We start from the raw sequence: 20,272 nt of genomic DNA, 5'->3' as shown, positions 1-20,272 counted from the left end.
CAGTGGGACACAGTAGGCTCAGAATAATAATAGTATCTTCATCTAGATGCCTGCCTGGAGAAGTTTCAAGGTAATAAAATCTATTTTTTATTTTTATATTTACATACATACATTTCACTCCCTTTTTTGATGGAGTGGGTATGCAGTTACGAAAGATTGTTGACGACCGGTCTGGCGCAGTCGGTAGCGACCCTGCCTGCTACGCCGCTGTCCCGGGTTCAAATCCCGGTAAGGGCATTTATTTGTGTGATGAGCACAGATATTTGTTCCTGAGTCATGGATGTTTTCTATGTATATAAGTATTTATATATTATATATATATATCGTTGTCTGAGTACCCACAACACAATCTTTCTTGAGCTTACCGTGGGCCTCAGTCAACCTGTGTAAGAATGTCCTATAATATTTATTTTTTATTTTATTTAAAGATATGTGAGACGCCATTTCTTTCCCCTCCCCCAGCGAGAGGGGGGGAAGGACTTGGCCCTACCCACTAAACACTCCAGCGTTTCATCTTATTCAATGTATGTTATTTACCACGGATACATTTCACGCCAGTATTCTGATAAGGAGTAGGCAGAGCACTGCAAAAGTTACAGTACCACTCTTAGCAATGTCTTAGAGACCGAAATTGTAATATCGCAGTGACAGATTGCTAGTTGCTACCCCATCGCCCACATCATAATTAATTAAATCCAATAGTCGACTTCTAAAATACCCATGGGAGGAAAGTGGGTGAGGAAATTCTTAGCCCGTCACCACACACGTTTCGGCTTCCGGAACCTAATTAAAACTTTTAAAATGTACTTCTAGATAAATACAGGATGTTATGGTGTTGCTAGGATACTAGTTTTTTTTAATTGTACAGTTAACTAAATTTGGAAATACTCAATAAAATTATTTTGTATTTATGACATGATCTTCTTTCAAAGTAATGTTTTGAACGACAACATGTGTTTTCAAACGATCGTCAATATAAATTATGTTTTGCTATTAAAATCCGTGAAGCTGAACGAGAAATTATAAACCTTTTAATTACCTGACGTGATGTAGTAACAAAATAGAAACACTTTAATTGAATACAATAGTTTGTCAACTTTGAAAAGATCTTCTGGGAATAAATATAGGTACCCAATTAGAAATGACAAGATTAAAATAGAGATTGTGTGATTATAATAACCCAGGTAAAAAAAAACATTCTGAGAACCTCCTCCTTTTTTTGAAGTCGGTTAAAATATAGCGTATAAATCTTTGGACTGTTTCCATGAGCTCATTTAAGGCACTTTTCCTAAGTGTAAAACTCGACGGACTCGACTTTTTGACAGAGTGGAAATGCAGTTACGCGCGATGTTAAGACTGACTGTTTCTTTCCCCACCCCTATCGAGAGGGGAGAAAATTGGCCCTACCCAATCACTTCGGAACTATAGCGTTGTCATGAAGATAATCAAAAATTACCAATTGCATCGTACCTATCGAATTGCAAAATGTTGTATAAATATTTAATGACGCCTAAAAAAAAAACATTCGGCCATCCGACTTCGTGCGTGACCCTGGCGCATGAAACTCAAAAGGAAACCTACACAAAATATTATAATTTTGTATGTTACTACTTGCTACAATTTTAAATTAATGACCATGTTAAAGCGTAAGCTCCATTTTAGATTTTTTCCTCAATATTTTTCACGTGCGTTGTCCTTATCGTATCTTTTATAAATCTCATCTGTGCGTCGCATGGCACAGAGTATATTTTACATGCACATACAATCACGCATAAAGGTGTAGACAGAGCACATGGAACGACTAAAGCTTCATTTCCTCTCATGGCAAACAAGGGGTTGAAAGAAAACGAAACTGTGACATTGCAGTGACAGGTTTCCAGCCTCTCGCCTACGCCACAATTTAACCCATATCCCATAATCGCCTTCTACGACACCCACGGACAGAACGGGGGTGGTGAAATTCTTAACCCGTCACCACGGCACAGGCAGGAGTATATTTTACCTAGTGAAAACTCGAAATAAAAAGATGAACCATTGATTTTGGAATTTTAGCCGTGTTTGCCTTCATTCTGAAAAAAAAAACATTAATATTATTTGACGAATATTTTTCTACAGCATGAAGATCCCTCTTTTGATATATTGGGCTCTCAGCTGGCTACTTGATCTAAAATGTGAGTTATTTTTTATAATATACAAGTAAATAATAGATTTTTTTTAAATTTACTATGGAATTTTCAGTATCTTTTTAGGGTTCTGTAGTCAAACCTAAGACGTTTTGTCGGCTGCGAAGAATGAAATGATACCAGCATAACTTGACACCGAAATCTGTATAAATCTTGCCTAACTAAAGACGCCTCTATATTAGTCCTTACAATGTCAAATGGAGAATAGATGCGTTCTGCAAATGTTGGGAATAACAGGCTGGTTGCCAACTATAATTTGTGCGTTTTAAGTTATCTGAGTCGGTTCACTAGTTATTTCTACCTACATTCATTAGAATCATAACTATTGTTGAACAGTAGTATAAATGTTTGTTATTTTTACTATGCATTGTCTGCACGTTAGTTTTAAGTATTTATAAAAATATTGTGTTCTCATGTAAGTGAATTTCGTAAATTCTATATGAGAATAAAGTTCTTAAACCATAACTAGGAACCCTTATAGTTTCGCCATGTCTGTCTGTCCGTCCGTCCGTCCGTCCGTCCGTCCGTCCGTCCGTCCGTCCGTCCGCGGATAATCTCAGTGACCGTTAGCACTAGAAACCTGAAATTTGGTACCAATATGTATATCAATTATGCCGACAAAGTAGTAAAATAAAAAGTGAAAAAAAAATGTTTTGTTAGGGTACCCCCCCTACATATAAAGTGGGGACTGATTTTATTTTTCATTCCAACCCCAACGTGTGATATTGTTGCATAGGTATTTAAAAATGAATAAGGTTTTCCTAAAATCGTTTTTTGATAATATTAATATTTTCGGAAATAATCGCTCATAAAGGAAAAAAAAAGTTTGTCCTCCCCCCTCTAAATTTTGAACCATATGTTTAAAAGATATGAAAAAAATCACAAAAGTAGAACTGTATAAAGACTTTCTAGGAAAATTGTTTTGAACTTGATAGGTTCAGTAGTTTTTGAGAAAAATAGGGAAAACTACGGAACCCTACACTGAGCGTGGCCCGACACGGCTCTTGGCTGGTTTTTTTTATACTACGTCGGTGGGAAACAAGCATACGGTAAAATATTAATTTTATTTGTTTAAAATATCTTACATTTCAGATAATGTCGTCCTGAGTGCAGATAGGACTCCGGTTTACTTATATATGACACCGTTTCCTAGTAAGTTAGCTAAATTTAATTATTATATTACCCTATAGAATAAAAATGTCTTTGGTTACCGCGATAGTTAGTCATGAAATAAAACTATGGACACGGATTAAATCGCGTAAAAAATTACTTTTCATCCCGAATGTTTCGAACACTTTACAGAATGCTCCGATGAATCCGTTTCCATAGTTTTATTTCTAGAGAAAAACCTTTGAAGGAACCCTACCTGCGACTTTGGAGCCGTCAGGCCTATCTGCCACTGATGGCAAGAGACCTGACGGCTGCACTCTCGTGCCTTGGAGCCTTGGCCGGTCTTTAGCGTGGGACGCTACCTGCGTCGATACGCTAGCACCGTCCCACGTTGAAGCATCGGCCCGGAAGCCCGGGACTGCCGCAGAACAGGCCCAGTTGTTGAAACGGCGCAAATATGCGTTTTTAACAAATCGCTACGAATTTGCGGCGCTTGCCATCGAAACGCTGGGCCCGTGGTCGACCGACACTAAAAATTTTATAAAAGAAGTGTCGGTCAGACTAATAGGTGTCTCGGGGGACTACAGGGCAGGGTCTTTCTTTGCCCAAAAATTAAGTCTAGCGGTGCAAAGGGGCAACGCCGCCAGCATCCTGGGTTCACTTCCAGAGGTCGGTTCTCTAGGTGAGATTTTTTATATTTAGTTATAGCGTCATTTTTTTTTTTGTGTATATTCATATGTATTGTTTAATTTGATTGTAAAACTTATAAGTAAATAAAGTTTTGAAGGAATAAGATCGAGCAGTCACCCTGTATTATATGCATCCTATGGTGTCCAACTGCCCATGGTCTCAAACTGAAACTGAAAAGTCCAGACTCAAGGTTGACCGCAATCTTAGGGAAATCAAAAATCTTAGTTAATGTATGAAAATTTTAAATAATTTTCTAATAAATGATTTTAAATAATGAACTAAAATTAAGCAAAAAAGAGGCATTGCGAAGTAATAATGTAAGTAAGACGTAAGTACAACACGTAATTTAAAAAAAAATGCAGTACAAAAGCGAACTTATCCCTTTAAGGGATCTCTTCCAGTTGATCTTTGAGCATTTGAGGGAGAGTTTGAGACAATGTATTGTAATGTTGAATAATGAGAATGGGATAGTGTAATATTGAATTATTGGATACACATATTATTAAATTAAAACGGGACTTTATCGCGTAGAATTTGCTAGAGTCAGGACCAAACCACTGGACTGAACTGCATAATCCCAAAGTCCTTTCAACTGAACGTCTTTAGGTTACTATAGCAGGAAGGTACGTGAAGCGATTGAAATCAGGAAAAATCGTAATTTCAATCAAAATGAAGGGCAGGGGATTTCATCTTCATGGAATCCAGTGATTAGCAAGTGTAAACGTGAGAAAACTTTCCGTCCCATACCATCGGATGTCGTGAGTGTTGTACTTATGTAGGCAGAGTGGCAACCCTAGCGTAAAAGTGACTGATGACAATCATGTGCGGGTAGTTCGAAAAACTCGTACAGCTAGAAGATGTCGATACAACTCCCAGCCAGTTGTAACGTTAGTGTTTTAACGCTTCTTGAATAATCAGTCCTGTCACGGAAGGCGTAAAGGAAGTTCCTTTTTAACCTAATAAATTTCAATAGAAATAACGCCTGACCGAATACTGAAGTTGACTTGATGACAAACGTAAGTCCACACGCACGGCGATATAGGCGTTTAAAGATCGTACAACCAGTATGTAACGCCACCGCGGGGCGCGGAGGGGACTAACGGATAGACCTCGTCCATTTGGATCGGCGCGGCGACGCGAGTTGCCCGCTCCACTTATTTTAATTTTTTTAAAAAGGGCACTCTCGGACGATGACGTTCGAAGGGTTTTCTATTCATTTAAACATGAGAACCTAATTTAATTCGTGTGTGAGTGTTTTCCCCGCTCGGGTGAGTGTTGCAAAAAATATTTTATATTTTATAGCTTGTAAGTAATTATTTCATCTTCACTGTGTTAATCCTTCCTAAAATAGCAAGTGCTTTATTCCTTTTATATAATTAGTAGCCTTTCATTATGCCTAAGCGCTGTAATTGTAAGCTACTGGTATCTTTGTTCTTTAGCGTAATTAATTTCTACCCACTTTACTAAAAAGTGAAATCATGATTTGCAATTTTCATGCAAATGTTAATTAGTTTAAGTGTATTCATTGCGACACTTAGTTGCTATTGCTTAACAGAATGAGTTTTAAATGTACATTCCATGTCATGTAGATTTAGAGAAAAACAATAAAACTGCATAAGTGCATACCCATATAACAAAGCTGATTTTGTATGCTACCACCACATCTCTGATCACTATTTAATGCTTTGAGCGTGCCTTCCTGCTTTCTGCACTTCCCACTTGGCGCTTTTACTTCATAAGGCAGAATGTCGCAGGCAGTAACGCAAAATCGGATATTTCACTAAACGTCCAATAATAACGAATTCCAGGGGACCTACCACCTACCACCCAACACTGGCTCCGGAGACCACCTACTGCTCTGCCGCACCCTGAACACCGGGAAGAAGTGACGTCACACCTTGCCATGCGCGCCGTCCGCTGCTTCACCGAGCGATAGTCAGGGAAGTGCCACTCGTTCTAAAGCGTCTTCAAGTGAATGCGAGCTCGATCTAAATTGTTCGGACTTACTCCTGAGATCTATTTTTTAATCTTTTCGGCTGCCTACCCTACATTTGTATTTTTTTTTAAAAAAGTAATTTTTTTGTATTATAATTTTTATTTTTGAAAAGATTGTTTTATTTATTTAACTAGTAAAGAACCTAACGTTTCACAGTCTACCCGTGACCACGGACGTAATGTCATGTCCGAAACGTCGGGTTAAATATGAAACGTAAGTTTTACGCGATTAAGTCCCGTTTTAATTTAATAATATTGGATACAAACATGGCATAGTATGGAGGAGGCCTATGTCCATAAATGGACAGCCAATAGAATTTAATAACATAATAATCAATAATGGAATAATCTGAATATAATAATAATGACATTTTATAATTATTTGACAACTTGTATCTATTTTTTAATTATATAGATGATAATTTGTAGATAATAATAGATAAGTATGTTAGTTTAAGATATTTATTCAAAATGTGATTAGTAATTAATATTCAATTTCGTATAAAATCATGCATGTATAAATTTATATTCTATTGGAAATAAATGGCTTTATTATTATTATTATTATTATAATATTGGATACACATCAATTATGTATTCTATTAGACGTTAAACATTCGTGAAATACATTATGTAAAATATATTTATTTATTTTAGGACGAAAACCTTTGAACAGATCTTCAATAACACCTTCGTCCACCCCGTCAACGTAAGTAATAACCTAACCACAAAATTAAAATTTTGAAAAAACCCCCGACCGCGACATAGTGGACCGATTTTCATGAAACATGGCTAAGAACACTCCCGACTAACTCAGCTTTCAAACAAAAAAAACTAATTCGAAATCGGTTCACCCGTTCGGGAGCTACGGTGCCACAGACAGACACACACACAGACAAACAGACAGACAGACAGACAGACAGACAGACAGACAGACAGACACGTCAAACTTATAACACCCCGTCGTTTTTGCGTCGGGGGTTAAAAATAAAATTTGTTGTTCTTTTTTTTGTTTCCAAAATCTAAAAAATAATTCGCCAAACCGCCTAAGGTTTTTATTATAATGGATTCCATCGATTACTGATTTTGTTTTACAAAATCCAATTTAACACAAATGCCCCTTATATTTAATTTATTTGCAGATTTTGACACTATTAACAAAAAAAAATTACAAGTAAAACTTTAGAAAAATTGGCGTGGTGAATAATAATAGTACATTACGATACAAGTGCGTAAAAAAGGAAGTTCGGAACGAGTGGCGATAAATTACGACACGAATTACGAATATCCTTTTCGCACGTGTATCGTACGACGTTTTTCAGTACAGATGGCCCTCCGAAGTTTCGACCTGTGACCTGTTTTCAGTACATAGGGTGTTTTTTTTACGCACTAGTGCGAGAAGTGATTCATTATATGCCAGGTCGAAACTTCGAAGGGCCATCTGTACTGAAAAACGTCGTACGATACACGTGCGAAAAGGAAATTCGTGGCGTCTATTTAAAACACCCCCTTCGGTCGTGTTTTAATTTATCGCCACTCGTTTCGAACTTTTTTACGCACTTGTATCGTAATGTATACTAATAAAAACTTTATTTCCGTAGGGCGACATATTATAACCCAAACCCTGGGTATGACGCGTACTGGACTGACGGCCACTGGATCTTTGGTACCTCTACCACGAGACCGTCTAGTACGACTTCCACTAGAACCAGAATACTCGTGTGCCGCAAGCCTTGCCCCATCGAGTACCGCGAGTATGTACGGAACAATTCTTTTTTTAAATGAAACTAGTGCTACTTCGAACTGACAGCGTTAACCGTTTAACGCTCAGTGTTGCCTGCTCGAATTTTGAAAAAAATGCTATAGTGATGCCAGGAATATGTCAAAAATGTAACAATGTTTGAACCATATGTTTAAAAAATATGAAAAAAAAATCACAAAAGTAGAACATTATAACAACTTTCTAGGAAAATTATTTTGATCTTGATAGGTTGAACAGTTTTTGGAAAAAATACGGGAAATTACGGAGCCCTACACTGAGCGTGGCCCGCCAGCGATACGCTCTTGGCGGTTTTTTGAAGTAAAACTCTTGAAATGATCCGTATTTCATGACTTTATGTTCGCCTCCTTGTGTTCTATCGCCTGTACAATGGGTTGTGTTCTGAAGAACTGACATGATGCCAACGGCCACTTTTCATCATCGCGCCGCACGCCATCGAAGCGCTCACCCACACACCTTGCAACATAAAGTCACGCTCCATTCGGTTTCATAGGAATTTCCTCCCGGGAACGCTCCGGCTGAATGGAAGTAACTAAACGCAAAATCGTGACAGTCACTTGACAGAATGTTTTTAAGGTTATGGTACGGAGTTAATCCACTTCTTCCACGCGGAGGGACAGTTTTGTTACAGGGCCCACCCGGTATAACTGAGAGAACTCCTCAAGTATTGAATGAATGAATAAATGAATGAATGAATATTTTTATTTCGTGCAACCATGGACACATATGTTATTAGTAGGACTTAAAACTAAGGGGTTAGTGCATACAATATTAAATTTAAAACAACACAACACTCATTGGGGAATGCAATCCCTCGCAGTGCGCTAAATAGGGACAGTCAACCCTGCCCGCTATCATTTGTAGGATGCTGTTGGGGCTGACGCGTACCCTGCGCACCAGGGATGCTGCACGCGCACGCATGGTTGTGTAGAAACAGTCTACGCGCGCCGCTGCGAACATCCCCGATGCGCTACAGAAACGAGGCAGCCCCATCAACACCCGAAACGCATTATTGTACTGGACCTTAAGAGCCCTGTATGCCCGTTGCGTATACGACGCCCACAAATTGCAGGTATAGAGGGAAGTGCAAAACGCTCTAAACAATGTGACCCTCACCTCTTTAGAGCACCTAGCAAATCTGCGGGCGATCATATTCACCCGGACAGACAGGGCCCTTCGTTCTCGCTCCATGTCCATGTCGTCTTTGAGGTTGGATGCAATCACATGGCCTAAGTACTTAAAATGGTCCACTCTCTCTATAGGGGTACCATTGAGGCAGATAGTAGGAACATCCACTGTCTTCTTGCTACCGCACTCAAACACCATGAACTGGCTTTTGGCAACATTATATTTAAGGCCGTGATTTGTTACATACCTACGTTTCGCAGATATTTAACAGCTTGCGCAGCCCACATACCGACGCGCTCAGCAGCACCATATCGTCTGCATAACTCAGGTTATTGAGACAAACTCCATCCACATGACAGCCGACATGAGTTCTACTGAGCGCCTCGATTAATTCGTTGATATACAGGTTAAATAGCGTAGGTGAGGTCAATCCTCCCTGTCTCACTCCGCACTCCAACCTGTACTCATCAGACAGCGCATTTGCCCATCTTACGCTGTTGACCTGGTTTCCATACCAATATTTAAACATTTGAATGGTTTCCTGCAGTATTGCACATGCAGGTTTAAACATGTAAAATCGGGTAACTCACGTAAAATTGTCGGAGATCGCTCGACTGGTTTGGAATTTCCATTGAGCACGTGCGATGGCGATGGTATCCCGACGCAGACCGCAGGCCGCAGCTTGCTGCGACCGTTGACTCGGCGCGGGGGTCGGTGGCGGCAGGGGCGGTGCGAAACTACCCTCACTTTCGGCACAATTGTCAGTCTCACGGTAGTTTTATTATTAACATGTGTTTTTGGATGTTTTTCGCTATTTCAGCATGGGTCGAGTATGCGCGCACAAAGCGCCATTTATAGACGACAGAGGAATTGTTGAGAACAATGGCCCAGCATCACCCTTCCCGAGCGATAAAATGAAAATACATTTTAATACGTTCCAGACCTATTGCCATTTTCTACAAGCTCAATGCCTTTTAGAGGAGAGAGCTAAAGGTTGGAACGATATGAGTAAGTAACATTTTGATATACTTTTGGGTAGACACTTTCATTTTTCGTCACGTTATTAAAGTCTGATTCTGCTTTCGTCAGCCATTCTTTATTCGTCACGATCGTCGATAGTCTTTCTTAACTACAGTCAATTTCGTTGTTCATCTTTATCTTAATCCGTCTCGTTCTTTACTCGTCATAATCTTCTTTCGGAATGTTCGCAGTTAAAATCTATGTTTTTCATGTTTTTTCGTAGTCTTTGGTCGGTACCAACAGAGTATGACCAAATACGAAATGACGAATAAGAAAAAGGCCAACAACTCATTATTGACAAAGACGATAATGACTGCAGACTAAGTTGACGAATGAAGAATGGCTGACGGAAGCAGAATCGGAAAAATTTAGGAACGTGACGAAAACCGAACGTGTCGACCCAATAGCCAACATTTTAATTAAAATAGGTAGGGAACAAATCAATAGTTATTTGTTTTACAAGGGGCCAAAGTTGTTGTTTTACCGCGTGCCAATATTTATTGATACAAGAGCAAGCGAATCCAATATTGAACCGCGAGCGTACCGAGTGGTTCAAAAAGTGGAATCTTGAGCGATGCGAGGGTTTTAAGACACGAAAGTTAAACAAATTTTGCCACCGAGTGAAACGCAAAATTTTTCACCACACCAAGACGAACAAAATACTGACTTTGAAACATCAAACAAAATCAAATCCATCAATTTATTCAATATTTATAATTCAAAATCGTCATTTATACATTACCAGTCCCCTTGACGCATCAAGTTAAAATTTGTATCAAATTACTTTGCGCTCTTGTGGATAAAATGCAATTTTTCCATCTGTTTTCGAATAGCAAAGATAGTTTAGTAGATAGTACTTTACCAGTTGGTGTGGTGAAAATTATTTTATTTAATATTTTTAAAAGCTCAGAAATGTCTTATGTGGCGCCCTTTGGATTTGACGAAGTTCGAATTTGGCGCCCCCTTGGACTTGGCGCCCGGATCCCGCCTAAATCCGGGCCTGCCGCGACTAAGTTAGTCATAGCGGTTGCACCGGAAATGCAGTAGGTCCCAGGTTCGAGTCCTGCCGGAGGCGTGAATTTTTCCTTTAATTTGAAAACCCGCAATTTATTATTTTAACTATGATTTCCAGTTTGGGTCTTTATTCATTTCGGCGAATGTTTGGACGACGAAGAAGTTGTGTTGAATTTAGACAATGATAAAGTTGTCGTCGACCGAAAAAAAAAAGTCATGGAACAATACAATCAAACCATTTCCAATCTGACAAGTAGGTACCGTATCAATCTAATAATACTATAAGTATACCATACATACATGCACTCGGGCCTGCATTCCATAATAGGGAATATGCATGATTTTTTTAAACGATTCTACTAGTTAGTAAATTGTTAAAAATATATGTAACACATCCAAAATATAAAATAAGAAACTAGAAAAAAAATAGTTAAAACCATTTTGGCGCCCTCGATCACAGTATAAGGATAAATCAGTAGTTAATCTCCGGCAGCGGCGACGCGGTCGTTACTACTGCGCAAGGTCACGCAGGGTTGTACCTGTGCTACTGTCCTACTCGTATAGTAACTGTGTATGGCGCTATGCTAGTACCAACGCTCTTTCTACCTTTTTATCTAATAAAGATTCAAGTACGTGTTTGTTTCTTAAATACTGACGAAATCGTATTTACATAAAAGGTTTGAATAGATGTTTGCACAATATTTAAGTAGGTACCAAACTTTCGAGCTAGATAGATCGCAGCATCTACCTAAATGTCGTTACAGATAAATCCTTATTGATTTTAATGTGTCATTCTAGCTTTAAATCTCACTTTTACGCCATTTACGTAAGCAATAATGTACCTAACACTGCAAAAATATAACAACCACTTACTTTTCTGGGTGTCTAGGAATTCTAAAGAACATTCTGACATTTCCGCATTTTGAGAACTGTTCTCCATACACCCATAAACACTACAGTAACGAAAATATGTCTTCGGTGCTGACGTCATTTTCTCCCGAACTCAACACGTCAACACAGCGCGCGAACGCGGCCCCGACTGTCCAGCCCAATACTTACCAGTTTCGCATGTATTCGGTGCATATGGAGAGTAGTTTTCGACACACCGCGCGGAGTGAAGTTTGTTAGAAGAGTTATTACTGCTTTATACTGTGCCTCGATCGAGGGAAATCTGACGTCACACGTCTGGCCGTACACACGAGTGGGAGCGAGAAAAGAATAACTCTTTCCTGCTCCCACTTACAGATGTCAAGCGTAACATGACGTCACGTGGCTTTTTGAGAATTTGTGGGGAATTTAAAAAAGCCACTTTTTGAAAATTAAATTTCGCTATTAAATTACGATGAATCTCAAAAGTATTTTGTAAATGTGTGTTTTTAGCAATAAAGATTACAAACAAAAATATTCTGGCCATGTTGGAGTTATACGTGTATATTTTCTATACATGGCAAAGCACATGAAACTACTCAAGTGTCAGTGCCACTCTTGGCAAATAAAGGGTTGAAAGAAAACGAAACTCTGACATTGCAGTGACAGATTGCCAGCCTCTCGCCAACGCCTCAATGAGGAGGCACACTGACATTTTATCCCGCCAGGCGGCGCCTGTGCAAGTGCCTAGGCATGTCACTGTCATTCATATTTGAGAGAGAGACAAAAATATCATCTTCTTCTCTCACGCATGAAATTCTTTATCTGCGCAATGGACTGCCCATCTGTCATAACCTTTGAGTGTGCTTCCTCTTTTAACCCGTATCCCATAGTCGACTTCTACGACACCCACGGGAAGAAAAGCTGGCCAAATCACACCACTCACTAATTATACCATTTTTTTTATTCTTTAGCTACGTAGGGTCGTGCGCGCAGTAAACTTTCGTGCAATATTTTTGAAGAATAATTCATTTTTGGACGTAAAATAATAAAAATATATAAAACCTATTCTTTTGTCTTCTGAATAAACACCCTGTTTTTATTGAATTCCGTTTGACTTTAAGGTTCTTTAGACCAAATACAATTAATTTCTCTAAGAAACTAGCGTCTTAACTCTTACGGATAACCGTAACCGTTATAGTTATTAAAAAAAATTAAAATAATTACTGAACACGTGTGACAGCCTTTACCACTTTCCAATGTTACTTGTTTTGACATGTGCCATTGTCGCGTTCTCTAGCGTTCTAACTCCTATCGTCTCGTTAGGTATGAGGAAATTTAAATGAGGAGTCAGAAGAACGGTAAGACAATATTTATTCCCATGAAGCTCAGCCGGTAAGATGGGTAAAAGTCGTGGTTCGTAAAAAATTACTAGTCAAGATCGGATTCCGCTAGTCGATTGTAGCCACAGTACTCCCCTGACGATGCCGAGGTGGTAGGCGCCGTTTTTCTGATCGGCGCTGAGTTCAGCGCTGCTAGAATCTGCGTGGCGCTGAGTCGGGGAAAGCGGCCAGAAGCAATACGGCAGGCGGGCGGCAAGCAGGAAGCCAAAAGAAGTCACTCTGGACTTGGGACCCTGGAACGCGCCATCATACCAAGCGTTAGAAACGGTTTATAAGCCTTTGTGAACACCAACGGCAAGAGGGAAAGCACTAGAGTAGTTGTGTTGCCGTGGAAATTCACAATTCAGATACGGAGATTACAAAAAGGCAATGTGTAGCGAGACAAAATAACATCACGCGCGAGCGCGCGGATCCGAATACTTTCTCGCTCGGACATCACTACCTGTCACGATCAGCGGACCGATCGACCCGAGCGCGCGTGAAGAACTCCGAGCGGCGCGGAGAGCGCGGGCGGCGCGGAAACCGTAATAAAAGGCGCCGCGCGGCCGCCGATCAGTCATTCACTCGTTAGCGGTGAAGCTTGAGAGACGGCCTATGCTATGCCTCAAGCCTAACCAACAAATGAGCACGGGTCGAGACCGTCTACACGGACCGCCCATAAGTTCATATTCGGTTAGCCGTGAGTGGACAGAGCAAGGGGATGAGAATGCCGATGCGTACCGCCCCCGATCTTAAGTTGCGCCCAAGTGGGGCCCATGAATGACAACTACCCTCAATGTCAAAGAAGAAGTTGCACCTACCCTACAATATTTTCTGGAATAGAAATAAGGATGCAAGCAACGTATCACGTGCAAAGGAAGTTGTTTAGTTATCAATGCTGTTGAACACTACTGGACCAGCTTCACTCCAGGGGAGGGTTCTCACAAACCCTCACAAGCAGAGCAGTACAGTGTTTCGTCAACTCCATGGAACTGGAGTATAAACCGATCTACACACGTTTTGATACTCTCTCGTCTGCATACGTACCAGAGGGAGAGACAACACAGATCCTGTTATTCCTGGTACTCTCACGGGACGTCGAAGAGTACCAGAGGGGGAGAATGTAGCGAGACAAAATAACATCACGCGCGAGCGCGCGGATCCGAATACTTTCTCGCTCGGACATCACTACCTGTCACGATCAGCGGACCGATCGACCCGAGCGCGCGTGAAGAACTCCGAGCGGCGCGGAGAGCGCGGGCGGCGCGGAAACCGTAATAAAAGGCGCCGCGCGGCCGCCGATCAGTCATTCAGTTGTTAGCTAGTGGTCTAGCTTGGGAGACGGCCTCTGCTATGCCCCAAGTCCAACCAACAAATGAAGCACGGGTCGAGACCGTCTACACGGACCGCCCATAAGCTTCATAATCGGTTGGCCTTTGGTCTTGCAGTGGTCGTCCCTGAGGACCTTCAACTCATGTTTAGCTAGGTACTCCACTTGTATGATGATTATTTGTAATATTGGAAGTTAAACCAATAAACAACTGGTTCCTACTTGGCGTCTTATTCCAACCACCCTACAAATGTAAATTAAGAAAATGAGAAATTAAAATGCAATTATTATTTTTATCACAAAATGGAGGGTTGGTTGACAAAAGGTCACAATGACTATGAGCAAATATATAATTAGGAAGATTACTTCTTTAGTTAAATGAGTACCTATGCATATTTAAATAGTGGCTATGGAATAGTTACTATTTCAATGTGCATGATAAAATTCCAAAGCAATAAAATAGCACTACGATATTCTAGGCAGCTAGCAAATAAAATATATCCACTTACCCAATTCGGGGTACACTATTACACATAATTAAAACACCACAGTAATTTAATAAGTTGAGGAACACGTAGGGACGCAGTTAAATTCGATTACGAATTTCGATTGGTATCTGATCCGTAGCAGAGATCGATAATTAACGACGTGCGTTCCACTCAACTCCAAAGATAAAATGGACGAGTGAGTGATGGGCGCAATGACACAGCGCCTCGACCCGTGCATTCATTCATGCACTCGCGAATGTGAACATTATTGGGAGTGAATGTTTACCGCGGCGCGACATATTTAAATCAATCAGCGTGATGATGATTTTATACTTGTAAATACGTAGTTTTAAGACATTATTGTTGTATATTTTAATATGTAATATAGTTTATTAGTAGTGTAGTATTTTTAGTTAGGTAATTTAGTAGTTTTAAATGTTTATTTTTTAAGAATGTAACGTATTACGTTACACCATCAATTGACACCACAGAATTAGATTTACGTAGAAGAAAAAAGTTCATCTATTTGTATGGCGGCCGAGCGTGTCAGATTTTGTACTGTAGTTGTTACTTGCCTGTGATTTTAAATAGTTATGTCTCAGGCCCTTGAGTGTTCATAATTTTTGTGTTGTATCAATTAAATATCACGTAACGAGGCATTTTTAATGTTTATATTGACTTCAACTTACAAAAATTTACGCCCGAAAGCTGCAAGCTGCGATCAAAGACGGACAACTCAGTGGATTTCACTGAGTTCATTTGACACGCTAAGTAGATACATTTGCTTGATCTATGGTATATATGACATCTATGATTGACACTAACTTGAATATTAGTTTTAAGGGTCTCTCACACGAATTAATTCATTTATTATGTATGAAAACGATGAAAAATTGCGAATTCAACTAAAAGTGATATACATGCTGGTTCCTGATAACGAACCTAACGACATGTCGAATTTAATGGAAAACAAAAAAACACGGTGTATTTTATTTATCAGTCGGTTATCTGAAGTCTGACATTTTAAGGATTTAAAAGTAGAGAAACGATTTGCCATTCTATAAATAACAATCAGTGTCTATTAAATATGATGAGATCAAATACGGGACAAAAAATATTACTTAAATATGAAACGGAACATACTAGAGGCAGATGTTCCATTTCAGACATTGCGTTATTTATTAATACTTAATATGTTTTCTTGTGTGATAGAATAGAATAGACATTGATTGACGATGCAATATCCGAAAATAATAGTTTTAATATATTTTTCATTATTTTACGAGAAAATAATATTTTTCGAACATTGTATGCGTATTTGCGTAATTCGGTTTTATTTTCAAGTGTCACGTTCAGCAATTTTTCTTCATTAGGTACTTAACACTGCCTTTAAGTTGTATAATTTACTACATTTCATATTCTTAGGAAATATGTTCTGATTTTCCGATAGTATTAATTTTGTAGCATTTATTTATTTATTTTAAATGATAGGAAAAATGGAAAAAATGTACACCTTTAGCAGGACTCGAACCTGCGTCCTCTGGCTTTGTCGGAGCCAGCCGCGCTCCCAACTGCGCCACGGAGGCCTGCTGGATGTGTGCAAATTTATCCATGCCTTCCCTCAATTCTTAAACGCTTTAGGGTGGCGTAAATTCTAATGTGTTCATACTCGTATGGAACATTTTTTTCAAAGTTGTCCACCCCACTTTTTTGTAACATGGGTATTTTTACGCGATTTATACTCAGAATCGCGAGGTCTTTCGATCCTGATAGGAGAAAAAAAAAAATGTCCCAACATTTTTCAGACCTTCCATTCCGTTACCGTCATACAAAATGTATGAAAAAATGGTAACGGAATGAGAAAAAAAACCTTGGGGTACTTTTTTCTCCTATTAAGGACTGTATCGATAAGTATAAGGACAAAACAAACCTCGTCTAAATGTTGACATGTGCATAATTTTATATTATTATGTTCCGAGAGTATGATCTGAAGGTATTGGTAAGCACTATTTGATATAAGAAGGTCTAATTTTTATTTTATTTTAGAGACTTTATGGTACTTTCATTAAGGTCTAGCAAATAAATTTCGGACAACCCCTATCTGGCTTAATTTGAGAATATTTCAATGACTGTTTGCACGATTTCAACAAACAAAGGTTAATATGCTGCCAAAATATATTCTTTAAGAGTCCTCTTCATGGTTTTTCAATTGGGTACTTGCAGAATAAATGCGGTGAATTTATATAATTAAAAAAAACGCTATTTTGAGCAACGTTCCAGATTGTCGTAAATTTTTGATGCAAGCAGGATGAGAGAAACAGATAAAAAAATTAGCCATAGGCCAAAGTCTAATTGACATTCACGGTGTTTGAACAGTGCCTAAACCAAATAGATATAAACAGTGTATGATAGTTAAATTCGACATCAAAGTCGGAGTTAGAGGAAGCACCATGCCACATTCTCTGAATGGCCGCCATACACAGATCCTGAACTTTATTTCTTAAAAATAACTATGGCTAGACTATGTCCAGATATTCTGCTTTGTGGATCATATGTCGTTGAGGTTCACACAGTACAATTTTTTTTCGCAATCGTATCGTTTTTTACGCACTTTGTGAATTTTCTAGTAGCATTTGTCCGGAATCGTAATTGTTACTCGGGAGGATTAAGTCAATACTGTCTAAACCACTTGCTTTACGTCGAGTTTCTAGGACAAAATGTGAACCTTATTATGTGCCTTATTAAGCCTATGTCTTGTTTTAAGAAAAAAATATAATAGCAAATAAATACGGCTACTCAAAGTTGTCCTCATACTTAACGATACAGTCTTTAGCATTGAAAGAGCTCGCGATTCTGAGTGGAAATCACATAAAAAACTCAAAATCCAAAAAAAAACTGGGGTGGACAACTTTGAATATGTTTTTAACGTGTTCATATTATTGTATTGTTTTCTATTCTTTTTTCTGGAGAATGATATTAAATAAGGATGTGCTTTGGCTGTTACAGTATTATTATATTCTGTGCCGACTACATATATTTCAGAACTTACAGATTGTATCGTCAATCATCACGGCTGTTTGACATATTGGTAACGGATACAATAACTTTTTTTGTAACATGGGTATTTTTTTACGCGATTTATTTTAACGATTTATCTTATTTACAAAATGTATGAAAAAATGGTAACGGGTGGGAAAAAACCTTGGGATACTTTTTTTCTCCTATTATCATTGAAAGAGCTCGCGATTCTGAGTGGAAATCACATAAAAAATTCCAAATCCTAAAAATAATTTTTTTTTTACGTGTTCATATTTTTGTATTGTTTTCTATTTTTTTTCTGGAGAATGATAATAAATAAAGATGTGCTTTGGCTGTTACAATAATTATGATTATATTCTGTGCCGACTACATATATTTCAGAACTTACAGATTGTATCGAAAGGGTGAGTATCAATCATCACGGCTGTTTGACATATTGGTAACGGATACAATAACAATAAAGGGAAGTGTTTTACGTTTTACACGCGCTGGCATTTGTCAGAACACAGTGTGGGTGGAACAGTAGGTAAACTCGTATAGGCGTTTGCTGGTAGAGTATCATCACATTATAATAGCAATGCCAAGGATTATTTATATAGCTTTTGCCCGCGGCTTCACTCGCGTTAGAAAGAGACAAAAAATAGCCTGTCACTCTCCATCCCTTCAACTATCTCCACTTAAAAAATCATGTCAATTTGTCGCTCCGTTTTGCGGTAAAAGACGGACAAACAAACAGACACACACACTATCCCATTTACAATATTAGTATGGATTTACATACTTCATGGTAATCGTGCTTCGATTTTTTAGCGCCACCTATTAAATACTATAATAACTACACGGATGATGCTTACAATTTTTTTTTTTCAAAATGTGTATTATTGACGTGATATCATGATTTTTAAATAAAGAAATATATTTATTCTTATAAAACATAAAACACGCAAAAATATTTGGGGAAAATATGATTTTGGCCTTCCAGGCAGTTTTAAGCCTAAAAGGCCCATTCATTTCGGGGGTACGCTTTTTTGCATGGCCTTTGTCAGTCCAGTATTAAAGCGTTACTCTTCTACCAAATGGACGCCGCACGGTATGTATGTATGCGCGCCGTACGCAACACGAACGTTACACGTTATATGCAGTAGACGGTCTTTCTGGGTAGACGGACTTCCCGACACTGACCTTAACGCCGTGTCTTGCGTGGGCGACGATCGCGCGACCATCGCGCGACCGTCGCCGCCGCGTCTCATACTTCCATATAGATAAGGTTTCATTTCGTATGCGTCGCATCGCCGTCGCGCGACCATCGCGCGACCGTCGCCCACGCAAGCCACGGCGTAAATAGTTTTCACTTCTGAATAGTTGTTCTGAGCAAGCATTCGTTTGTTCGTGCACCGATAAATGCATGGAAGTCAAGTGTTTTCATCTGCAAACGACGAACGAATGCTCGTTCAGAAAACGCAGCTTAAGCGGATGAAAATGAACGAGAATGAATCTCGTCCGCTAGAATGAACTTAAACCAAGTTGATAATGTTAATGGCTGATAATGTTCCTAGGTACGTATGCCATCTTTTCAACTCTCCAAAGAATAAATCGATCTTACCCGAGCATTTATTATTATGGAACTACTGCAAATTTTTTACTGTGCATAATGGCGCGGTTGCAAAGTGCGATATTTCCTTTATAAATAAATAGTAAATCACCCGACCGCTGACGTATAAAGCGACGTGAAGTCTGAGAGATAATCCTGGAATATTAATGTCATGTTTCAGGGCCCGAGTGTGGGGAGATATGTATAACTTTATTCTCTCGTTATAATATAGATATAGGTAAGTATTAGTATTAAGTTGGAATTACGCTTAAGTAGTAAGGAATACCTATAGATGTAGTGTAAAAAAAAAATCCTTCGTATATTTCCGGAAACTTTCGGATTTGTCATGGTATAAACTGAAATGTCATATACAAAGAAAAAATGACCAAGGCCTCCAAAGTGTCCAATGCTGGATTCAAACCAGCGTACTCGGTTATAGCCACGGATGCCTGAACCACTCAGCCAACCGGTCACGGCGGCAAGGGTCGCAATTTTCAAGTATATGACACAATTACCGAAGGCTTATGGCACCTCCTGGCCATCTCTGAGGTAGAACCGGAACTAGTTCGACCTCCTAACTGAATCAAACCATGTGATTACGAGCTACCGAAGAGAGATGTAGAGAGTGAACATGGTGGCGCCATCTCTCTTCGCT

The 20,272-nt window shown here is 39.1% G+C and overlaps 1 protein-coding gene and 1 long non-coding RNA gene across 2 annotated transcripts; one reads left to right on the top strand and one right to left on the bottom strand.

Moving 5' to 3' along the window:
• Nucleotides 1-1,060: 1,060 nt before the first annotated feature.
• Nucleotides 1,061-12,769, top strand: LOC125232671. The gene is made up of 8 exons (XM_048138424.1): nucleotides 1,061-1,184; nucleotides 2,116-2,171; nucleotides 3,276-3,335; nucleotides 6,636-6,687; nucleotides 7,580-7,732; nucleotides 9,707-9,894; nucleotides 11,039-11,173; nucleotides 12,762-12,769. Exons 2-8 carry the CDS (start codon nucleotides 2,117-2,119, stop codon nucleotides 12,767-12,769), a joined length of 651 nt encoding a protein of 216 aa, XP_047994381.1. The 5' UTR covers nucleotides 1,061-1,184; nucleotide 2,116.
• Nucleotides 12,770-13,144: 375 nt separating this feature from the next.
• On the bottom strand, nucleotides 13,145-15,453 carry LOC125232594. The gene is made up of 2 exons (XR_007177766.1): nucleotides 15,009-15,453; nucleotides 13,145-13,423 (listed from the first exon to the last, which is right to left on the bottom strand). It is a non-coding gene; the product is annotated as an uncharacterized LOC125232594 (long non-coding RNA).
• Between the last annotated feature and the right edge of the window lie 4,819 nt (nucleotides 15,454-20,272).

Source organism: Leguminivora glycinivorella, chromosome 13 (assembly GCF_023078275.1).
Source record: "Leguminivora glycinivorella isolate SPB_JAAS2020 chromosome 13, LegGlyc_1.1, whole genome shotgun sequence".
NCBI lineage: Eukaryota > Metazoa > Arthropoda > Insecta > Lepidoptera > Tortricidae > Leguminivora > Leguminivora glycinivorella.
Note: the sequence above shows the minus strand (reverse complement) of the source record. Positions and strands in the feature narration are given on the sequence as shown.

Excerpts from the sequence above, each read along its gene's own strand:
- LOC125232671 (XM_048138424.1), top strand. The coding sequence starts at position 2,117 with ATGAAGATCCCTCTTTTGATATATTGGGCTCTCAGCTGGCTACTTGAT. Across the intron at positions 2,172-3,275 it reads CTGGCTACTTGATCTAAAAT|ATAATGTCGTCCTGAGTGCA; the intron begins GTGAGTTATTTT and ends CTTACATTTCAG. Across the intron at positions 9,895-11,038 it reads TAAAGGTTGGAACGATATGA|TTTGGGTCTTTATTCATTTC; the intron begins GTAAGTAACATT and ends TATGATTTCCAG.